Below are 23758 nucleotides of genomic sequence, written 5' to 3'. Positions count from 1 at the left end.
TATATAATATTTTTTTAACATTAGCATTAATAAAATGTTTAAATCTGTTTATTTTATCCTACTGCAGGTCTTAGCGAAACTGCAATATTCAGCTGTGAAGCTCACAATAGGAAAGGACTAACTGCCTCGAATGAAGTACAGATCAATATAAAAAGTAAGTGATGAACATGAAGTCCGTCTCCCTACTGCTGCTAAGGTCTCTGCCTAGTAAACTGTCTGTGGCTCCTGCCTGAGCCCACGTGGCAGTGAGACTGTGGAATAGGGTTATTGTTAGAGCTGGTTGGGAATTTTTGGACAATAAATTTTGTGCTAGAAGATGCTGATTCATCAAAACCAAAACTGTCCACAGAAAGGGTCCATTTCTATCTGTTTTGGAAAAATCTTGGAAAAAAATTTTCAGAATCATCCAAATGTCCCATTTTAACATTTTATGAAACAAAGTATAATTGTTCAGGTCAAAATGACATTTTGTCTTAAAATTTAAAATTTGATTTATAGTTTTAAAAAAAAATCTTGAAAACAAAAAAATGTCAGCGTAGAAAGAATCCTTTAGAAATGATCTCAGTGTTTCACTTGACCCAGTCTGATATTTTTGCATTTTTGGGTGATGAACATTTTCAAGATTTTGCGTTTTCATCCCAATTCGGGGTGGGAAAATATTTTCAAAAATTCTCGCGGGACAGGAGAACTGTTTCCTGCCCAGCTCTAGTCATTGCAATGGAAGCTGTGCTCCAAAGCCTGGTCTCAAACCTCTCCCGGGCCATGGCAGAGATTCCTGCAGGTGTAGTGTTGGGGGGAGCAGGTATTGCCCTTACCCTAGAGGACAAGATACACCAAACCCACAAAACCCCATAAATCCGGAGAGTTGGATGGAGGCACAGCGTGTCTGCGCCTTGGTCTGAGTCTCTCCCCTCCACAGCAGGGCATGCTGCCTTCCCTCTCTTGCTGGCCACAGCAACAACAACCCCCCCGACAATTATGGCTGATTATGGCCCAAGCATCCGCTGCCGGGATTCTGCTCACTGGAAAGCTGGGCGTCCACAGGGCTGTGACTGGGGGAGGAAGCACCGGAGAGCTCATTGTAAGCAGAGCTGTCAAACCGAGGGGAGTTTCAGAAGGGCTGTTCCCTTTCCCTCCCTTCCTTCCTTCATGGTCTGAGCCAGCCTCCGTGTTTCCATCGGAAGTGATGGGAATTCCTGAAATTCCCAAGCTGGAGTCGCCCTGGCGACCAAGGGAGCATTTTCCCTGAGCCCACACGTTCCCAGCCGAGGCAAAGTGCGGGTTTCAGTTCACGGACACCGAGCGTATGCAGATGGCTCCAGAAAAGTGAAGATGGTCTGTTGTGTTCTGGATTCCACATGGAGTTTGTGTCCAGTGCTCCTGAACGATCCCCACTCCCACCACCAGCCTCCAAAGCTGGGTTTCTCTCTTCCCGGCCAGCCACCCTGATCTGACCCAGAGGGCTGCAAACAGCCAGTCTCTCCCCTAAGGCTTTGTCTGCAGCCTGGCTGAGCTCTTGGTGCCTCTGGCCCCACACACACACACGATTGGGCTCGGCTGCCTGGCCGTGTATCTCGAAGAAGAGTGCCTGGATAGCTTCTATTTTTAACAGTCTGCCCCATAAATTAGGGCTGTAAAGGGGGGCACCTGACTAACTCACCCATTTGGTATTCGACTCCCTGTGAGGGATGGTGCTGCAGGCTCTGGGAAGTCATTTCCCCCAGTCCCAGCACCTCAGGGTGCCACATCCAGGCCCCAGATGGCAGCAGCACCCAGACTGGCAGGAACAGGGCCCAGCCAGCAGCACCTGTCCCGGAGGCCAGGGAAGGGGAGAGTGCAGGCAGCAGGTACCCCACATGGAGGATCAGAGGCCTCATTTCTTCCTTTGGGTAACATGGCCCCTCAGGGACGTTTAAAGCATGATCAGGCACTGTTCCCAGTCCGCTGCTCACCGCTGGCACTGGGGAGGCACCTGGAGACAGCAATAAGCTGATGCTGTGTATTGTTACATCAAGATAATGCTGAGCCGTGCGATTTGCTTCAGACCTGTCCCTCCCGCCAGGCGTAGCCTCTCCAAGGCAGCTGGGATGGGCTCAGGAGGAGGTCAGCGGTCTAGCTGCATCCCCCTCCCAGCCCCACACTCCCTCAGTGGGCAGCTTTCTCCCAGCCTTCACACACAGCACTGTGTCCCCCTCCTCTGAGAGAGCCTTCCCTTAACCTCTTTGGCACCCCTGCCCCCTCTCCCCTGCCCCATAAGACCATCCAGTCACCCACTTCTGAGTGCCGGGCCTGTGAAAAGAGACACAATTCCGACTGTCACAGAGGGTACGTCTGTCCAACCCGCGGCAGCCAGACTCCTGACTCGGGGCTGCAGCCAGCGCTCTGCCAATACCTGTCTGCCCGAGGTGGCACTCAGCTCAACCCAGCTGTGTCTTGCAGTTCAGAGTGGGCAGCAGCCGGGGCAGGTGATCCTTGGCCAAGGAGAGCAGCTCTCCGGGGCGACAGGACAGAGCACAGCGTGGTAAATCAACGATGCCCATTTGAAACTCTAATGCTGAGCACACACTGCTCCTCGCGGCCTGGCGGGGTCCGAGCATGCCCGAGCTCACGACCGTGCTACAGCAATGAGCACAGCCCTTGGACTTGTCTACATGGGGCGGCCATGTGCAGCACAGGGGTGATTTCTAAAGCGCACTCACCAGCAGCATAGCAGTTACTCCGTGGAGACGCTGCCGGTGCGCACTGGAAGTTCCCTCTGTGCGGGTTCCAGGCAAGCTCCCAGCCCCGGGAATTCCCACATGCCATTGCTCCTCACCCCTCTATGTCAGGCCACTGCTTGAATCTGCCTTCCACAAGTGGTGCTACTCCCCCTGGCCCAACACAGCCCTGGGACGCCCAGCATAGTTCTCTTGGGGAGGCTTCTGCCACCTCCACAGCACTGAATTCAGCATTCAGGTGTTTCTCTACAAAGCTTGCACATGCGTGTTTTCGCACTGCAGGCGGCTGGGAGCCGGTGTTGTGTTCACACGCGTTAGAGCTGACCAGCACTGGCTTTCTCATGTAGGAACTCCAGCCGCACCAGCCGACATGCATGTCCTGAATAGAACAGCACACAGCCTCGTGGTGTCCTGGGTGCCGGGCTTCGACGGCTATTCGCCTCTGCACATCTGCTGCCTCCAGGTAAGACTTGGCATCGTGGTTCGAGCCGCTCGTGTTTGCTGTGGCGTGGTGCTTGCAGGGAGGCTGCAGGCCATGCTGGGCCTCTCCCTCCTTGCACATGCACCAGCATAAGCCAGGGATAGCTGCACTGCTGCTCAGGTAAATCACTTGGTCAGTGCTGGTGGAAGAGAGAGGAGATTCAGGCGTCTCTGTGTTCGAGAAATAAGAGCACAGGTTCCATCTGCAGGTGGGGAGGCTGTGCTGGACTAGTCAAAAGACACGAGTGTGCAGAGCAGCTGGCAGGCCATGTGCCATCTGCATGTTGTTTATCTCATGCTGGGCTGGTGGTCTGGGGTCCCAAAATGGTCAAGACCCTCATGGGGTCAGGGTGTCAAAGCCATGGGGTCCCTACTGGCCAGACACCTGCAGCCTGGCAGCGGCCAGTACCAGCTCCCCTGGGGGCGCTGGAGTTGGGGGCATCTCAGAGTTGGGGGCGTCTCAGATTTGCATCCTGGAGCAAGAAGAAAAAACAGGTGTTAAGATGCCTTCAGAATGCTTGATCACCTTTCCCCTGGGAGGTAGGGGGGAGGGATGGATTAGCTCTCCCTCCCTCCCTCCCCTCTGGTGTTTTGGAAGATTTATGGCATGTTTCAGTTAAGACGATAAGAACAGCCATGCTGGGTCAGACCCATGCTTCATCTAACCCAGCATCCTGTCTTCTGACAGTGTCAGGTGCTTCAGAGGGAATGAACAGAACAGGGCAGTTATCGAGTGATCCATCCCCAGTTGTACACTCTCAGCTTCTGGCAGTCAGAGGTTTAGGGACATCCAGAGCATGGGGTTACATCTCTAACTATTTTGGCTAAGAGCCATTGATGGACCGATCCTCCATGAACTTACCTAGTTCTTTTTGAACCCAGTTATACTTTTGACCTTTGCAACATCCCGTAGCAGTGAGTTCCACAGGTTGTCTGTGCATTGTATGAAGAAGTACTTCCTTATGTTTGTTTTAAACCTGCTGCCTATTTCATTGAGACCCCCCCTTGTTCCTGTGTTAGGTTAAGGAGTAAATAACACTTCCCTATTCACTTTCTCCACCCCCGTCATGATTTTATAGACTTCTATCGTATCTCCCCTTAGTCGTCTCTTTTCTAAGCTGAACAGTCCAAGTCTTTTCAATCTTTCCTTATATGGAAGGTGTTCCATACCCCTCATCATTTTTGTTGCCCTTTTCTGTACCCTTTTCAATTCTACTATCTCTTTTTTGAGATGAGGTGACCAGAACTGCGTGCAGTATCCAAGGTGAGGGCATATCATGGATTTACATAGGGCCATTATGATGTTTTCTGTCTTATTATCTATCCCTGTCCTAATGATTCCTAACATTGTTCGCTTTTTTGACACCGCTACACACTGAGTGGACGTTTTCAGAGAACTATCCACAATGACTCCAAATCTTTTTCTTGAATTGTAACTGCTAATTTAGACCTTATCATTTTATATGTATAGTGGGGATTATGTTTTCCAATGTGCATTACTTTGCATTTGTCAGCATTGAATTTCATTTGCCATTTTGTTGCCCAGTCACCCAGTTTTGTGAGATCCCTTTGTAAATCTTCGCAACCAGCTTTGGACTTAAGTATTTTAGTAATTTTGTATCATCTGCAAACTTTGCCACCTCACTGTTTACCCCCTTTTCCAGGTCATTTATGAATATGTTGAACAGCACTGGTCGCACTACAGATCCCTGGAGGATTCCACTATTTACCTCTCTGCATTGTGAAAACTGACCATTTATTCCTACCCTTTGTTTCCTGTCTTTTAACCACTTACTGCTCCATGAAAGAAACCTTCCCTCTTATCCCACGACTCCTTACTTCAGTGAAGAGTCTTTGCTGTGGGACCTTGTCAGAAGTCCAAGTCCACTATATCCAGACTTGTGGACACCATCAAAGAATTCTGATAGATTGCTGAGGTGTCATTTTTCCCATTCCAAAAGCTGTGTTAACTCTTCTCCACCATATTGTGTCCATCGATGTGTCTGATAACTTTGTTCTTTACTGTAGTTTCAGCCAGTGTGCCTGGTGCTAAAGTCAGGCTTACCAGCCTGTAATTGCCAGGATCACTTCAGGAGCCTTTTTTAAAAATCGGCATCACGTTAGCTACTGTCCAGTCATCTGGTACAGAGGCTGATTTAAGTGATAGGCGACATGCCACAGTTAGTAGTCTGCAGTTGTTATTTGGTTAAATCAGTTGTGAGAGGCCTGCAAGATATTTAGTATAGCTCTTCGTTGCTGTATTTACAGAGCTTGTCAGGGTTGCGTTGTATCACTATGGGACACAGGGTGATAATGGAATGGTGCTTAGGACAGGGTTGGTTACAGTTACATGCACTCATAGGCACCGACTCTGTGGGAAAAATTAGTGGGTGCTCTACACCCACCGGCACCCTGCCCCACCTCACCTCCTCTGCGTTATCTCTGAGTGATTGTGTCCCTTCCTCCACTACGGCAGCATCCTCGCCGCCACCAACAAGCCCTTTGGTAGCAGGCTCGGGGGGCAGGGGACAGTCGGCGGCAGGGATGGGAAGGGACAAATAGAGAAGAGGAAGGAGGCAGAAGTTGGGGTGGATTGGGAAAGGGGTTGAATATGGGGCGGGGCATTGTAATCGGGTGCCGGCGGGAGGGGGGTTGAGCACCTACTGGAACCATTAGAAGTCGGCGCCTATGCCACATTAACTTGCAAGCCGAGGGAAGATGGTAGGTCTGGGTGGCAGGGTACTGGTTCCAGATCTCCCAGTGCAGGGATAAGAGGGAAAGGTTAATGGTAGGGTGTTCTCCCAGATGTGCAGTCATTGCATGCAGCTTCAAGGCAGGGTCTGTTGAAGACCGGCAGCCTGAGTCTAACAGAAAAATTACCTTGGAATGACGGCTAGGTACAGAGCTCTCAGGATGGGAATGGGGCCACCTCCCCACGCACAGCGGCCAGCATGGGGATTTAAGCTCCAGCCTGTAAAAGACTGCAGCCAGCTGCATCCCCCTGAGAACAAGAGGGGCCAGTGAATTGTGATGCTCTGAGAGCTCTGTGTTAGTCTGAATCACAAGCCCTCACTGGGCTGCTCCCAGCTAGCACCGCTTACGTTAGCGGAGAGACAGACAGACCTCAACTAGGCAGAAAGGGGTTGGAATAGGAAGTGTGAGACACCTGCTGCGTGGACTCTTCCAGTCACTGGAGGGGAGTTACAGGGCAGAGGGATGCAATTTCCTGCCTCCCTTGGGGAAGAGCCCCATGGGATTTGTGCAGTTCTGGGTGTGTCGTTCCAGCGGGGGCAGCATTAAGGGCTTAGAAATGGTGAGCCAGTGTACAGTGTTACGGGAGGTCAGGCACTGGCTGATTACTGAGTGACACTCTGCTAGCACAGTGACTGGGTTACGGCAGCATCTGGAGAGGTGATCTCGATCTTGTGGGTACAGTACAGCGACGCTCCCTGTGCTCCTGCCAGCTTCCCCAGAAAGGTCTGAGAAGATGGCCTCTCCTGTGGCCAGGCTGCTCTCTGGCTGGCAGATGTTCACTGGTGTATCGTGGGCATCTGGCTGCTGGCTCAGATGTCACCCGCAGCAAGTGAATTCCATGTGGGAGAATTAAATGATTCATCCTGTCCTGTCCTCTGCTGCTGTGCAGGGTTTCCTGGCAGCCCCACCACTGTGGTCGTGCTCCTTGAGGATTAATAGATCCCTGCGTAGCACAAGACTCAGCTGTGATGTGCCAAGATGCAGTGTTAGGGTAGTACCCGGCATCCACTCCCTCCTTCACCCCCATCACGGGGGGTGGACAGTGGGGACTTGTACAAGAGTAAGTAGCTTTCCTGCTGCACGGCCTGTCTGCATTGCACTGTGGGGCCTCTGGAGGCTGCTATAACCTCCGGGCTTCAGTAGCACCTGTGAGAGGGTTTCTGTGACAAGCAGGGGAAGAGGCTGCCCCTCACTACACATGGTCCTACCGCCCAGCTCAGCTGTGTGGGTGGGACGCTGGGCAGAGGGTGAGTGTTGGCGCCAGTAGCCATCTGACGCGCGGACAGATGCTCACAAGGTGACACTAGAAGTTTGAGTCTGAAATGGTCACAGATCCTACTCAGAGCCCAGCTGACCTCAAGGCAACGCTACTGCTGCTGGACTGATGGGAAGAATCGTGCTTTTAAAGCAGGGTCCTGGCCATTGGCAGGGCACTCCCCCTGCCGTGGGGAGAATCGAACCTGGCAGCTACAGCTTTTCCACTCAAGTGGTTTAGAAGCCATAAAAGGTTTATGTTGTGTTAATATCTGTCCCATTTGATAAGCCGATAAAGCAGGTCAAAAGCAAAATAAAGCTTTCAAAGTGCCCCCAGGCGGACTCAAAAGTACAGGACACCTCTCTGCACTCTGCTGGCCATCAGAAGGAAGTTGGCTTCCTGATAAATGATTTGAGTGCTGATATTCCTTTCTGGATGGGCACTTTGGGGCCAATCCTGCAAGCAGCTCCCATGGAGCTCTAACCTGGGAAGGCAGGGGGCATTCCGGGGCCCCGTCCTTTTTCTGCTCTTTAGTGATTTCGATATCGTTTATCAGGGGTTCATTTTTATCTGCATCGGAATAGCAGCTAGTTTTATTGAATGCCGATTTGCTGAGGGAAATGCTGGGTGGTATATAACTTAACGCCACTCTGTGCCGTGACTTATTCAGAATGTCCCATCGTTATTAACCCTTTCAGTCAGGTGCATGCAGCTTAGGACGCTCGTTTCAAAGATTGTGTCTTTTTCAGGGAAAATGTCCTTTGGCTTAAACGCATTGTCGTGGCTAAAATCTGCGTTTTAAAAGTCGCCAGCACGGCTGAGGGAGTACGCTAGGCTCTAGATGGCAGCACAAGAGATGCCTGGGGCTTGGATGGAATCCAAGCGGGGTCAGGCGACATCTTTAGCATTCCACTGCGCCCCCAGGAGTCCCGGCTCTGAGAACATCTGGCCTGTGGATGAATTAAAATGTTGGACAATGTACATAATAAAAATAGTGAGTAAGACCCGGCTTCCTTCCATTTGCCCTCAGTCACGTCCACTGTGTCGGATCGAAATGACTCCTGCTCCGACACTTCATAACCCCCGCTGTATGAGGGCTGGTGAAAGTGAAAGGTCTCTGGGGATGTGATCCAGTATAATGTGAGTGCAGCATTTAATGTTCCATTCTTACTACAGCTCAGGAAGTAGGGTGGAGGGACAAAGAATTTCCTGTGACTTAATTTACATGACCTGTCACTAGGAAGTAGCCTTTTAAATCAAAAAACAAGATGTGATTCCTGGCAAGAACGACTGCGGTGACTCAGCCACTGTACTTTCACCTCCTTCGCTGTTCAGCCTGGCTCAGGTGATGCCGTCTTGCCAAATGCGCAGTTAGTTTTTGACCCTGTCAGTGATAATAGCAGGTGCTCTCCTTGCACCAGCTGGCAGGAACTGAGCCCTGCGTTCCAGTTCCAAATGAGCCGGGTTGGACGGCCCCTCTCTGGAAAGAATCAACAAGACTCAGGTGGTTTTAGAATTCATAATCGTGACTGGTCCACCCGCATTTTAGTAATCCATTTGCACGTTTGGTCACTGAGCATGCATTCTGGATATATGTATCGCAGCCTTATTTGGAATAATATTGTAAGATTTTGCTTAGGATTTTGTGAACCAAATTCTACCCTCAGACATGCACAGCCAGCTCCTGTTGAGGTCAGTAGGAGTTACAGACATGTATCAAAGGCAGTGCTGGGCCCTCTCTATTTAGCCCGGTTCACCACTGAACAAGACTGTGTAAATCACATCCCACAACCCCCATTTAGCGACAAGTCCCTGGAAAGTGCAGTGCGTCACCAAGACCAGTGCTGAGGGGGCCCCAGTGAGCAGTCTGCAGGAAGCTAATGGTAACATCACTGCAGGGATAGCGCTCTGAGGGAAAATGCTGTGTGATGCAGGGTTTCCCTTGGGTGTCAGTGTCTGGATTCTGGGTGTCTCGGGATGTGCTTTCCTCGCCCTGCCGTCTATTTAAAAAAGACCTGACTTCTTGTCATGCAGGTGCTTTTCACTTGACTCTCACTGTGATCTAACAGTAAAGGACCCGACTTCCGAAGGGGCTGATTGGACAAAGCCAGGGAGGGCTGAGGGCACGCAGCACCCCTGGGAATCGGGCCTATCACAGCCGATGCTGACGGGTTCAAAAGGCTGCGGGGCTGAGCGCAGCGGCTTTCTTCTGCCCCTTTGGCTTTTCATCGCACATTTGACTATGTAGGACTGAGACAGGCTGTCCTTACCCAGACGCAAACTGCGTAGCTGCGTAGGGCACCATCAATTGCCCCAAATTTCCTGGTACCCTACACAACTGCTTGCTGCTCCAGCGGCTAAGCTGGCCAGGAAAGCTGCCCTTGCTCCCACCCTGTGTACACTCCACCCCTTCCCCATAGCCTCTGCTCCACCTCAGCCTTGCCCCCACTGCACCTTCCCCAAAGCCCTGCCCCTGCCCTGCCTCCCCCCCACTCCACCTCTTCCCCTGAGCTACATCCCGGGGGACTGCAGGAGGGGTCAGGCATGCCCTGCACTCACTGGGTGGCAGGAAGTGGAATGACCCAACCCGCTCCACCAGCTCCCAGCCGCGCCGTCAGTGAGTGCTGGGGGGCGGTTACCCTCTGCCCCCCAAGTCCCAAGGCTGGGAGCCAGAGGAGCAGAGTGGAGCGGGCTGGGGCTGAGTCACTCCACTTCCCACCCCCCCATGAGTGCGGGGTCGGGTCCACTCTGCAATCACTGGGTGGCAGGAGATGGAGCGACCTGTTCCCAACCCACTCCGCTGGCTCATGCTGGGGGGCAGTTTCGCTCCTGCCCCCCACAGACCTTGGGCGCAGCCCCCCCACCCTCCACAGAGGCCTGGAGCCAGCACACACACACCCCCGCGGGGTGAGGGAGTGTGTAGGGCACCACAATGTCTAGGGACGGCTCTGGGTTGAGACAAGAGGATACAACAGCTGGAGACATACTATGGTATTTATATGACAATAAATGAGCCAGCAGCAGATGGTTTTGATCGCTGCTTTAAACATTCTTGCCAAAGCATCTAGCAGCATCTGATGAGCCTCTGACCCTGCATTTCTGTCTGGTTTGGGAATCCGACATTAACTGTCCTCATCTCTGCCGATAAATGTTGCCCCCCGGCTGCATAGCGAGCCAGTGTCGGTGCTGACTCTAGGGCTCTTGTCTCCCAGTCCTGCGCACTAAGCCCTAGACCTGAATGCAGACTGGTGCTGCTGGCTGTCCTGAAACAACCTATGTGGAGCGCAAGGCCTCAGACACCAGCTGAGTTGGAAACTTCCCATTCAGTGGTTCACTCTGAAATAGAGTGGGGAAGAGAAGAAATTGCATGCTTGCCTGAAGCTGGGAAATCGTCTCCTGGGGGAGCCATTCCAGACCAGGTAGTTGTAAGGTCAAGATGAGATCCTGATCTTTCTGTGTTGTAGCTGTGTTAGTCTGTATTAGCAAAAACAACGAGGAGTCCTTGTGGCACCTTAGAGACTAACAGTTTTATTTGGGCACAAGCTTTCTCTAAGGTGCCACAAGGACTCCTTGTTGTTTTTGCTGATCTTTCTGTGCCCTCCATCTAATCTCACTGCACCTAGTTCTTGTTATGACTGTCTGCTTCGTCCCCTATCATGCCTTTCTCCTGACAATGTGTGTGGGTTCTGAGTAATTCAGTGCAAGGAAAATAACTTGTTAAATACATCAACCTGCCACCTTCCACGGACTGTTTCTCTCATAATGCTGCAGAATCATCTTTGTTTGGGGTCTGTGAAGTTTTGGGGGGCTTGTCAGTAACAAAGAAGTTTCTCAGAATTGAACCTTGCTGAGCTTTTAGAGTGGGAATTCAGTACCAGAAGCGACAGCTTCCAAGTCTGTGTTACGCTTCATGTTTATTCCTCCGTTGAAATCAGGGTGCACACAGCAGAGCAGTTGTGCATTTTACCATAGATATATTGTGTCCTCCTCTAAAATGAGAACATGGACACCCAGAGCACGGGGCTGAACCTTACCTCTGTTTGCCAGAAGCTGGGAATGGGCAACAGGGGATGGATCACTTGATGATTCCCTGTTCAGTTCATCCCTCTGGGGCACCTGGCATTGGCCACTGTCGGCAGACAGGACAAGGGGCTGGATGGGCCATTGGTCTGACCCAGCATGGCCATTCTTATGGTAGCCTGTATAGTTAGAAGTCTCAGCCTTGCTGCCTACCATGAAACTTCCCCCCGGTCTGCTCCCCGTAAGAGTTAAGAGAGCGTGGAGGGAAGAGCAGAGGAAGCGGGAAGGACAGAATTCTGGATCCTGTTTACAGACTTCAGATTCCTAACATGCCTCTGGCGCGGCAGGTTCTTGCTGACTCATCTGCGTCCCTGTTTGATTTTCAATTAAGGTCAGGGAAGCGGCTCCACTGAACAACGGCTCATTTCTGACCTGGAACATCTCTGTGCCACCTCATCAGTATCACGTCCAGCAGCTGCAGCCCCTGGCAGAGTACAGCATCCGTGTTTCCTGCGGGAATGAAGTCGGCTGGTCTTCATTCAGCCCCTGGACTCTGGCCAGCACAACTGAGGGAGGTAGGACAAGAGCAAATAAGACGGAGGACGATCTGTAGATCTGTGCTTTGTAGGGCCCTCTGCCGAGGGGTTCAGTTTGCCGAGAGGGCGCTGACAGCTCCATGCCGAGGCCCAAGGGATGGGTCACCGGGAGCTCCTTCACCGGCACACAGGCAGCACGGCATGGTCGCTGGCACTGGGAAGTGTAGGCAGGCGTGTGTACGTGCCAGCTGGCCCTCACTGCCGTGTTTCGCCACTCCCCCAGTGCTTCCATTGCCCTCAGTGTTCAGCCAGGCAGGAGGCGGCTGTGGGGAGCTGGGGGCTATGGTTGGGAGGAGTATTTGGGCTCTGCTCTGCACCCCCTATGCAGTGACTTACACAGCTAGCATGTCCCACCCCACTGCGCTCCCTGGCTGCAGCAGGCCCAGGGCTGGGGGAATCAGCCCTTGGCTGGTTGGGCTTGGGCTCACTTCTGCTCCATGGGAATGGGGGTGCAGGATGGGCTCCTTAGAGAGAAACAGCGCATCCCCCGTTTAACACTTAACGCACCTACCAGCCTGTGCCTGACTCTGCCCCCGACACTGCAGATCCTGGCTCTTTGGGGCTGTGAAAGCCCAGCCAGCAAAGCAGGGCACACCCAGTGTTTGCTTTCAGGCCTGAGGGAGGTCCCAGCTCTGTGGGGATCCAGGCGCATGGGGCCATGCAGCTGCCATGTTGGGCCAGCAGCACCTACTGCATAGGAGAGGAGCGTCTTAGTTCACACTGCGAGGACCTTCATAGGGAGACACGGCCCAGCCACTCGGACCGGAATTAGCCCTTTGGGAAAGATGCACTGGGCTCTTCAGTGCTCACGAGGGGCTGTGGGTCCACGTCTTATCTGAAGCTAAAGCAGCCGATGATGCCACCCCGCAGTCACAGTGCTGGCGCTCTGGCGGGGATAGTGGGGTTATGGGTTGTATGGGGGTTATGAAAGATGGCTTTTGTCTTGGCTGCTCCCTGCTCTCAGAGTGGGGAAGTGCGGGGGGGAAGTGAGCCAGGGACTCTTCTTCCCCACCCCAGCCCTGATGTGTGCATGCAGCTTCAAGATGGGATGCGTTTTCTTATTCAATCACTCCCCTGCCCATCCCCGCAGCCTTCTGACACCTACACGTGGCAGCTATCGCAGCACCGAAAACAGCAGCTAGACCTGAGACACGCAGAGCCTCAAAAGCCGCCCGCTCCAGATGGCTCTCCTGCCACGGGGCTGGCCGGAGTGTGCTCAGGGAATCTGAAAAACATGGCTGTTTGGACAGAGTGACTTAGAGAGGGGTTTAATTAAAGAATTAGCCTTGATCCTTCCATGAGCTCCACATGGGTGCCAAAGTCACGGCACGATTGGGGCCTCCATTTGTGAGACGCAGAAAGTCCCAAGTTGAGTTCTGCAACCCAGGAGCCCCACCACATCCACTTGAGTTGCTGATGGGCATGTCTGCCTGGTTTTCTTAGCTCTGTCCATGATTCTGTTTGTGTCTTGTAGCCCCATCTACTCCCCCTCTGAATGTCACAGTGTTCTTCAGTGAGTCTAGCTCCTCCCTGGAAGTCAGATGGGCAAAGCCTCACCTTGGACGAAAGCATGGAGAACTGCAGGGCTACAGGCTACTGCACACATGGCAGAACTCCAAGATAACGGTGAGTATGAAAAGAAATATAATAAGAATTAAATGTAACGCAATGGCCACAAAAATCTCAACAATGGCCAGGCAGCTACGACGCTGTCTTTCTTGCTGACAGGTGTCCTCTCAGTGTTCCCTGGTGGCCCCCATCTGTATCTGCCTGCTGTCTATAGTCATACAGGGCAGAGAGTAGCTCTGTGGTGTATGTTTGTGCAGTGCCCTGGCTTAACACAGTTGCAGTTCATAACTAAGAATATTAGCCAGTGCTGTGGTGCCTGTTCTTGTCTTAAAGGGGAGCTGCAAAGCAAGAAAAATGCTTGTTCATTATTGCTTCTCTGTGGGGTTTCTCTACAAAAACAAATAAGATGTTGTTTCCATGCGATGTGTTAGTATTTTGAGGGCCTCTTCCCGGTGCTGGAGGGTTTGGAGCAGGAATTCGGATTCGGTAGCTTTTGCAGATGGAAATGGCTACAAGGTACATGGGTGGGGAGGTGTATGCAGCAGGGGAGTCTCTTTGTTTGGAGGGCAAAGAGAAGGGAACATTTGAGATCTTGCATAGAACTAGGCAAAAAAAAAATGCAGTGAACGTTTTTTTTGGTTGGAAAATGCCCTTTCGTTCTAACAAACGTTTCATGGAAACGTGCCGATTTCTATACCATTTCCCTAGGGAAAGTTTTTTGGATCCAGGCTGGAATTTTGGAGGGTAAGTGAGGGATCCAGCAGACAGAAGAGCCTGGTGGCGAGGACACTCTCTGGGCAAGCGAGAGATCAGGGTTGAAGTCCCTGCTCCAAATCTCTCTCAGATTTTCATGAAAGATTTCCAAAGATCTCAGTCTTGCTGCATATTGGAATGGAAACAAATTCCAAAGCCTCACAGTTTTTTGTGGAACAGAATTATTTTCCAGCCAGCCCTAATCCCAAGTTTAAAATTCTGACCCTTTGTGGTGGTGTTTTTGCTTGTTTTCTCTGGGCTACAGCAAAGCCAGTTACAAAAGCCTTCAGGACCCAGAGGTATTGGCCTCTTCTTCAAGCCAGACTAGCCTGAGCAGTCTGGCTGCTCCTGGGTCACTGCTGATAATGGGCAGAACAACACATGAGCTTGGAGCCATTGCACTGTGGGAAATCCCAGCACATGCACGAGGGGAGTTGCATAACAAATGTGAAGCAAATGGAGCCATTATAGACCAGACAAAAGGAAGCCGGCAAGCCGGACACATGGTTCCATCCAGATGTTGCCTGCTTACTTGTGTACTTTGCTGGGCTGTTTCTTGCCCTCTGAATAATCCAAAATTGAAAACACAAAAAGGCACTGAATGCATACATTTCTGAAATCTGCATGGAAGAAATGATTCACACTCTTTTTCTAAGACACTGCAATTTCTGTTCCCTTTTTATCCTATCTACATGGCCCACGCACAATGAAATCGGGAAAACAATATTATGATCTTGTGACTAACACTGGAAAAAGATGCTGACACATTTATCTTCTCACAAGCCCGGGGAGAAGGGACTTTTTTTATTTTTATATTTTTTGTGAATTTCCAACATGGGTAACAGCAGAATGCCACACTGGCTAACAATGTGCAACCTGCTCTCAAGCAAGGGGAGAACAGTAGACCACTTTCATTACTATGTCACATAACAGCGGGGGAGGGGGGAGATTATGATTTCTTTATTTCATTGAAGGGGTTGATGGGCTGTGAAACGCACGTTTTTTCAAAGAAATGATGAAGACAAAGTTTCGAGACGACCTACAGAATCACTTTGGGCCTGACCCTACCTCCTTCGCCGCATACGTTGACTTGTGTGAGCAATCGTATTGACTGCTCCTTGGAGGGGAGTTCTGTATGTGCTTCGTTGACCGCTGTAATGATGGCATGCAGTAAAACGTTGGGAAGAGAGAAATCTGGTGGCTGCCTTCAGCTCCCACGATGGAGAGCGGCTGTTGACTTGCATGGATGCCTTAGCAGGAGTGGATACACTTTTCGCTGCAATCAACCACAGAGGGGATCTGCAGGCTACCCATCCGCTCCCCCATGGGCTGCACATGGGGATGCTGTCCATTCAGCATGCATCAGATTGTTACACGGGGGAGGGTGTTTTCAGTATGCAGAACACACCCTGTTTTACCTTTTTCTTGTCCAGCCTGAACAATGGGGTCAGGTGCCTTCGCTCGCTGGCTGGAACTGGGGCATGGATGCGAGGACCCTCAACACCTTGCAAATCAAACCACCAAGGTAGATGTCTAAAAGTGGGTGTAGGATTTCAACTTCATTCAGGACCCGTTCTGGAAAATCTTGACCGTAGCGTTTCCAAATGAAGTCTCAGTCAGTCGGGACACTTTCCTCCCAAGCTCTGGATCAGGGACTTCGATGCACCAAGAGAGTAGGGTCAGAGGAAAAGGAAAAGCAGCCCCGATTCAGCAAGGTACGTAAGCATGTGCCTAACTCACCTCAAGCACGAGTCGCCCCATTGGAGCCAGTGGGGTTAATCACGTGCTTAAAGTTAGGTATGTGCTGAAGCACTGTGCCGCCTGGTGCCATGGAGCAGAGAGATACTAAATCACACATGCAGATACCTGGCCTCGCATAGGCTGTTGGCCAAGGGAACGGCTGGCTGCCTGCAGGCTAGCCCACACAGCTGTTTGTTTACAGCTTTTACTGTGACATGGCAGCTCTGAGCTGAGGTTTTCTCGGTTATTAAATGCAGCAGGTCAGAGCCAGACAAGCTGCCTTTCTCCCGCCCCCAACACCAGGGCTGGGGTGGCAGCCTGCAGACTGCTCTAAGTCACAGAGCCCTACGGATCTCTCCAGCAGCCAAGTTATGCTGAAACCTCTCCCCCTACCAACACGCCTCTGAAAATGCCAGGGCAGGACAGGAATCTTGCAGAGGTGACTGTACCCATTTTATGCCTCCTGGCAACTTCCCTATGCTAGGGGACTCTCCGGTGTCCTGTTACAACAGCCTGATGGGGGACAGAGGATCTGACCCAGTGGGTGTGCCACATCACTTGAGAAGGCTGCACTTCCTGCATGTGCTGTACGCAGCCAGTTGAATATTCCTCACATGGCACAGCACAGCTGCACGAGAGATTAAAGAATGTAGACGTTCTTTGCATTGACTGAGATACAGCAATACAAACACCACCTTGCAGACATCCCTTTGCCTCAGGGTGCCATGAAGCAAAGCAGGAGAAACCTGGGAATGTTGCCAAAGAACAGGAAAGTATCCCTGTATTCACGTGCATAACTACAGGCCAAGCATTCTTCAGTGCTGCTCCACAGGACAGAGCTATTTTCGCAGAACCTACATCCAGGAGGACTGCAAGTGTGTGTATGTTAATATAGTAGTTTCGTTTCCATTTTTAGAGTTCTTTTGTCTAATGGCAAATCAGATTTGGTTCCTGCTGAACTGGCACTTCACCGATTTTTTTTTTTTCCTGTTGTTGCTGTATCATGACCGCACTGTGTTTGAAAACTGTCTGCAGATGATGTAATCTGCACGTCAGTCTGCCAGCTGTATGATCTGTCACCGAACGGTTGTTTTTCAGTAATGAGTTATCATGGAGCAACGCCAGTCACTTTCTCAGCTGTCCAGCTGACTCACAAGAAATGCAGGAAATAACAGTGAGTTTGTGGGAAAGGGAATCACTTGTATAGGTGATCAAGAAAAACAGCTTTGATAACATTGAAACAAATCTAACGTGGTGATGGGGCCATGAAAGGAAACGCAGTGTAAAACTAGAAATGTCATTAGCATGACATGAAACCACATTGGTATAAAACAGTCGGCTACAAAGTCTGCCTTCCCCGGTTCATTGCTTTAATTGTGAAACAAAGATCTGCCTTACTGCAAGTGTGTGGTTGCACTTCGTGCATGGAAAAAAGAGAGGGGCCAGATTCTCAGCGGGTGCAGACGGTCCCATTCCACTGACCTTGGTAGAGTTTTACTAATTTACCCTGGTGGGGAAATTGGCCAGAGACCTCTGGCAGTGAGGATGAGGCCTAAAACGAGAAGGAACAAGGTGTCCATGACTGGGGAGAGCTGGCAGACCGTATCTGAGCAGGACAGCAGCTGGCTGGGCAGCAGGGAGAGAGATGCCTCCGTCGAAAGGAGCGATACACAGAAAACAAATCCCAACAGATAACTTGCTGCACTGCGTATGGGCGTGAGGCAATATTGCCTGGGTCCCATCTCTGACTGAGAGCTCCATGTCTGGAGTTCAGCCCGGGTGCTATGGAGGGGCCAACCTGTCCCGTGGGGAAAGCCTATTCCCCTTTGATGGAGAGAGCAGGAGCCTAGTGAGGAAGACAGTCCTCACCCAGCACATTCCCAGAGAGCCCGTCCCTTCCCCAGCAAGGTCAGTTTGTGGTAACATGGTCACAGGTGGGGCCAATAGGAGCCCTTGCAGCCAAACCTGTCGCCCTGCCGGGGCCAAAGTGTGGGACAAACCTGACGTGAGGGGCACAAAAAGTGGTTCATGCACAGAACTTAAACTGCTGCTGGGTTCTTGTCCCCCCTCAGTCGCGTCTGGGCTAAGAGAAAAGGTGCAATAACCTCTTTGAACTAACAGGCCTGTTACCCTCATGTGACCAGGCACGGGTCCTGGGACACGCAGAACGCTGGGCAAGTGATGTTAGGGGAATGTGGGATTTACCTTCGCCCTTTCAGCACATTGCAAAGGCTGCGCTAGACTTTTCAGACCTGTCAGCTAATACCATTAAACCCTCCTCTAGACAAGGCTTCGCTGTGGCCGGCTCCGCATGTAATCTCTGCTCTGTGAGTCTGTGTCTTGGATGGGAGGTAGACTCCTGTGGCACTGCAGGGAGTGTCATGGGGAGCTGGGGATGGGACTATTGGAGTAACTCCTGCAAGCCACATGGCTCCAGGCAGCAGGGGAATTCGATAGCCTGAGGACTCGAAATAGAGACACGTGATTTGTATTTTCTCTTGTGTAGGTTTTCCTGTCTCCTCGGTAGGGTAGTTCACCTCGTCCCAGAGCCTGCAGCCAAGGAGCTGCATGATACTTGGGCTGAATCATGCCTCGATCAGTGAAGTGGTTTAAAAAGGAAATCCTGTCCAGCTACTCTGTTTTCATCCAGTTCTTGAAGGACAATTATTCCCTATAAATAGCTCCCAGTTACATTGTGCAGGGTCATAACTCCTGCTGGCCATTAAGGGTCGGAAACCAGAACATTTCATCAGGAAAGAATGTTTGATTAAAATAAATCTCGAGTTTTCATGGTTGGGCATGTCCAGCGAAAACAAGCTGCTCTTCTTCGCGGTGCTAGCTTCTTTCTTTTCATTTTCAGCAGAATCGTTCTTCCGAAGCCCAGCAGAACGCCACCGTCGCCACCGTTGCGATCGCAGTCACTAACGCCACGTACGCTGTGCGCGTCGCTGCTGTCACCAAGGGGGGGATCGGGCCGTTCAGCGACCCAGTGGTAGTTTTCATTCCAGGGGATGGTAAGAACCAATAGTACAATCGTGTCATCAACGAGGCATTTCACTTCAAAGGGGCCACTTGGTTTCCTGGCTTTGGAACCTGAAGAGCTCTCTTGTGAAGTACATGTTTGACGTGCAGAATCTGTCTGGCTATTGAACGTACGGTTCACACACGCTGCTTTGTTTGATTGCCTCTGCCCCTGCAAGTTGCTGTGGAATTCCCCCCACTGCAGCTCCAGCAATGGCAGCAGTTGATAGAGACCATAGTGTGGACAGGCTCCGTGCATGTTTTACCACCACACATGTCCTCGTTAACATGCCCACGCCCTCGTCTGCATACAGCTGCCATTGCTGGAGCCTCCCTGCGAGCCGGAGCGTGCATCAGCCTCTACCTGCCCTGGTCACTACGACCAGCCTAGAGAGGCGCTAAAGATCAGACTAGGGGGTGGAGCCTCATGCCCCTGGCAGAGGGGCCCGTTCTCCAAGCGAGCCGCCTCTGGGGCAGGGACCAGCTTCGAGGTTTTATGAGCTTCCAAAGCCTTCTCCAGATGGGTCCTGGCTCTGCAAAGTTCCCAGCGCGGTGGGGATGAGGGGCGCTCGTCTCAGCTGTGATCCGCCACGGTTAGCCCTCCCTTCAGGTCCTGGCAGCTCACGCAGCTCCAGCTGGATTGCCTCTTTCCCAGAGGTCCTTGTTGCTCTTCCACAGACCTGGCTACCCCTCCTAATACAACAACCTCCCCAGCTGCAGCTTCTCACCCAGTGCAGTCTCCAGGCCTGGGTTCTCCCCAGCCTGCCGCCACCTGGGATTCTGTTGAGTGGCAGGGGCAGAGGCCATCCAGATGCTGGTTGCTCGCTCGCACACACGTGTGCGTATGCGCGCGTGCACACACACACGCACACATAGAGAGTCTCTCTGGGGCCTGGTGCAAAGTCCTCTGGACACCTCCCCATCACTTCTGCAGGTTTTGGCCCAGGCTCCAGTGGCCTCCTGGGCAGGATGTGCATGGCAGAGCTCCTCCTGGCACTCCTGTAGGGGCTGGTGGCTAAACAGAGCCAGAGGGTAAGTGCAGAGTGTCGGACAGGGTCTGCCTTCTGCACCTGGGTCTTTCCATGCCTGGGCAGATAGGCTGTTTGCTCCAACCCTCCCCGTCCGGCAGTATCTCCACCTGCCGCTCTTTGCTTCCTCTGCCTCTCACCCACTCGTCTTGTCATTCTCCTCATAACAACCCTGCTCCCCAACAGATTTCACCCACCGACCCTGGCAGAAAATAGCCGTGCCGCTCACAGCTGCCCCCTGCTCTGGCTGCGTGTGTGGGACAGCGTTTCCCATGCCCTGTGGCTGCCTGGCCAACTAGATCACAAGCTGCCCCAGATGGGTCTTCTAGTCTGTGTCTGGGCAGCATCTGGCCCAACCGGGCCCTGATCTTGGTTGGCCCCTGGGTGCTACTGAAATAGAGATAACAATGCACCCAGCCCTGAGAAACCAGGTCCCCAAATACCTGTACACTTTAGTTTGTTGTTCAGATAAAGCCGTGCAGTGACTGATTCCATCCACATGCAGTGTTTCCATACTGCTTCTGTTTTCTTTCATGTCTTTTGTGGTTTAAATGCCTTGTTTGGTTTTTGTTGTTTAAAAATCCGACAACGCCTATCGCATGTTGTCGACTGACCCCCTTTTATGTTCTTCACTATGGGCTGTTTGATCAGGTTTCGTAGTCTCCGCGCCTTCCTCGACTCCAGCGCCAGGAAACAACCACTCCTTTGCCATAGTCCTTGGCTTCATCCTTGGGATCGTCGCCATTGGGTTAATCGTGTACTTCTTGGTGATTGTCAGGAAGAGACGGATGGAAACCAAGTTTGGGTGAGTCACAGAAATAACTGCTGCAGGGGCACTGAGCACTGGCCAAACGGCTGGCAGGGCATGCCGTGCGTGGGACTAGCTGCTGGCCCTGTGGGGCGGTCAGAAGTGGGCTGGCCAAAGGGAGCAGGAGGAGGCGTTCTGTCTCTGGGTTTAAATAAACCTTCACCTCTCCCATTCGCCCCAGTAAGTGCCAACGCACTGACGGCCTCGGCTGAGGGGCACCCTCAGGTCTTCGTGTTGTAGGGAATGTGATAACATAAACTCTGCTCAGGGCAGGGGTCCTGCCACCACGTGCCCTGTACCTTGCGGGGCCTTTTGCTGGCCAGCTTGGGTTCAACATCCCTCTCTCTGGATGCTCACGGAAGTTACTCAGTTCCCTGCCTCTAAAGAGAACACAACGGTCTGACGGTGCGGAGAACACCCCCGCCTCCCGTAACGTCGGCCTGGCAGCACCGAGAACACACACACACCCCATAACGTCAGCCTGGCGGTGCTGAGAACACCCCCACTGTAACGTCGACCCGACGGCGCTGAGAACACACACCGCCCCCCGGTAACGTCGGCCCGACGGCGCCAAGAACACCCCCCGTAATGTCGGTCTGACCGTGCCGCGAACACCACCACCACCCGTAACGGCCTGACAGCACTGAGATGGTTTAGGAAGAAAACAAGAATAAGTGATTTCCACAAGAGTGAGGGAGACGTGAAAGGGTTCAAAACCAAACCAAACCAACACACTTTCTAGAGTCCAAAACGTAATTCTAGCGCAATGTGGCCATGCCTAGCACAGTTTCTTATTCATACCATACTGGCCGCATGCTTCAGCCCGTCTAGTGGGAGAACCATCTATTAGAGACAGCAAGCGCTGGCTGCTTCATTCTGCCAGGGGGTACCCAGCGCGTTTTCTTCCCTTCTTTTTATAATCCTTGGAAACGGGTTCTTTCAAAAGTACGCCCAAAGTTCCTGTCCCCTGCTGCTTCATCTTCAGGGAGCTAGCAGCAGGCTCCTTCTTTCAGCCTGTGGTCACTTTGCTTGGTTTTGATTAGCCTGATCACTTAGTTGGTCTGAGTGGACGTGTCCTTCTGTTGTCCTTCCGCTCACAGAGCAGAGCCACGTTCGTTCAGCTCGGCTGAACGCGTTTCTCTGCTCGACTCGCCTTCATCGCCTTTCCAGAACATATTTCCAGTGCTGCTGTCGGCCAGTACCTTTCTGTGTCTCTTGCCCCCATGTCTCCTCTCCCCCCCCGCCCCCCAGCACTTCTGGTTAAGCTCACTCTACCCCACAGGAGCTGAGCTCACTCCCAGGGTCTTTTCTCAGTGCAGTCATCTCCTGTCCCTGGTGCTGCTCTGTCAGTGCCTGTCACTGGCCTGAGGAGAGCAGAGGTCCAGAGCCCCCTCAGGGCTGCAGCATCCGTCGGCCCGAAACGGGGTGGGGGAGAAGGGAAGGTGAGTTGCTGTCTCAGGTTAGGCATCCCTGGCTCCTGGGGTCCTTAGCAGCCACTTCTCTTGGGCAAAGTTTTCCCCTCCCCCCCATCCTGTGGCCAGCTTCGCTTGTTGAGCTTCCCTTTTCCAGTGGACCACGCTCTGCAGGTGCACCCAGCCGGCCGTTCCTCAGTGCAGGATGCTCGTTAGGCTTGCAGCCAGTGGGCTGGGGGCATGTCCAGTCACACATACACGCTCCCTTCCTCCCCTCGCAACCACAAAGGTTTCTTGCCCAAACCCTCCCCTGTCCCAGCCTGCTAGGGAGAAAACCTGCATTTGCTGCTTCCAGGCTCAGTGTGGCACCAGAAGGCACAGGCCTAGGGTGCCAGACACCAGCGCATCATTGGGGGGGTGAATCCTTCACAGAGAGCAGCCACCTTGAGGGTGCAAGGTCTGTCACTAGGGAGAAGGGGCTGCCCGGCAGGTAATCCCTGAGGGCGTCCACAGCCCGCTTACGTGCCAGAGCCGCCTTCTCAGTAACCGACTACGCACTCTCCCTGGAGAGCAGCTTTCTGCTCAAACATAAGTCTAGTGCTCCTCTTCCGCAGAGCCTGCTCCCAGCCAATGTTGCCTCAGTCCCCGGGCCAGCACCTTCAGCAAAGCCCCGCGTTCCTCAACGGCTGAATTTTCCCCACTATTTACCCAGTACCAAAAAAAAGGCTAAATACACTGGAGTCAAATCCATCTCCGTGGTAACTCCATGGGAGGCCTGGGAAGGCACTGGATCCATTTTCCCCTATACTGCATTCCTGAGGCAGGCAGAACTCCCTCTGAAGTAGTTGGGAGTCTTTCACAAGAGTGGAAGGGCTGAAACGTCCATCTCCTTCCTCGGCGTTTTGCTTTTCGTTCAAGGTTCTTTTCCTTGCTTTGGAGCAGCCTGGAAGGAAAGCAGCCCTGGGAAGCCTAGTGTCACATTGGTCCTTCAGCTCTGTCTGCCTCAGCTCAGTAGCAAGAGAGAGAATATTCAGCAGCAAGCAAAGTTTTGCAAATGGATGTTGAAAGCCCCTGGCTCATCTCCTACAGCACCAGTGTAACAATCTCCTAACCCTTGAGCAGCAATAAGTAACTTCAGTATGTAATTGTCAGCTATTAGGCAAACATCATTTTCTTTGCTATTTATGTTGCATCATCAATTTTGGAAATTTCTTTATAAACCCAGCATTAAGGGGCTCTAGCTAGCTACCTAGCTGTCACCATGAAGAAAAGTTCTACACATCGATAAAAACTAATCTAGATTATTTTAACTCACTTAAAAAACAGCAAACCCACGGATTTGGTTTGGTTGTTTTGTAGGAGGGGAGGGGGGATTTTTGTTCATCTCTAAAAACCAGCTGCATTTAACATCAGAATTTGGCCTGCATATACTCAGTGATGTGGAACAGCCCTCTTCGCTGCATTGAAAATACTTCTGCTGCGAAGGAAGAATTGGTTCTTACAAAGGCAGAGGAATACGGCCGTAGTGCAGAAGAGTAAGACTAGCGCTGCCTCACGTCAGAATTTGTGGGCTATGCAGTTTTCTTGTGCAGCTCTGCTGATACA

At 52.0% G+C, this 23758-nt stretch overlaps 1 protein-coding gene across 3 annotated transcripts in view; it reads left to right on the top strand.

Annotated features, from left to right (window-relative positions):
• Positions 1 to 23758, top strand: part of MERTK (MER proto-oncogene, tyrosine kinase) — a 61145-nt gene that overhangs the window by 22214 nt on the left and 15173 nt on the right. For 2 of the 3 annotated variants that reach the window (XM_032770563.1, XM_075064540.1), the window contains 6 exons: positions 68 to 154; positions 3065 to 3180; positions 11618 to 11801; positions 13297 to 13448; positions 18745 to 18898; positions 20585 to 20738. In XM_032770563.1, the coding sequence (XP_032626454.1) occupies positions 68 to 154; positions 3065 to 3180; positions 11618 to 11801; positions 13297 to 13448; positions 18745 to 18898; positions 20585 to 20738 (847 nt within the window). The remainder of the gene's footprint in view (positions 1 to 67; positions 155 to 3064; positions 3181 to 11617; positions 11802 to 13296; positions 13449 to 18744; positions 18899 to 20584; positions 20739 to 23758) is intronic. The other variant, XM_032770564.1, reaches the window with a different exon arrangement.

The sequence above is a fragment of the Chelonoidis abingdonii genome, chromosome 3 (assembly GCF_003597395.2).
Source record: "Chelonoidis abingdonii isolate Lonesome George chromosome 3, CheloAbing_2.0, whole genome shotgun sequence".
Classification (NCBI taxonomy): domain Eukaryota; kingdom Metazoa; phylum Chordata; order Testudines; family Testudinidae; genus Chelonoidis; species Chelonoidis abingdonii.
This window is presented reverse-complemented; position numbering and strand designations above follow the sequence as displayed.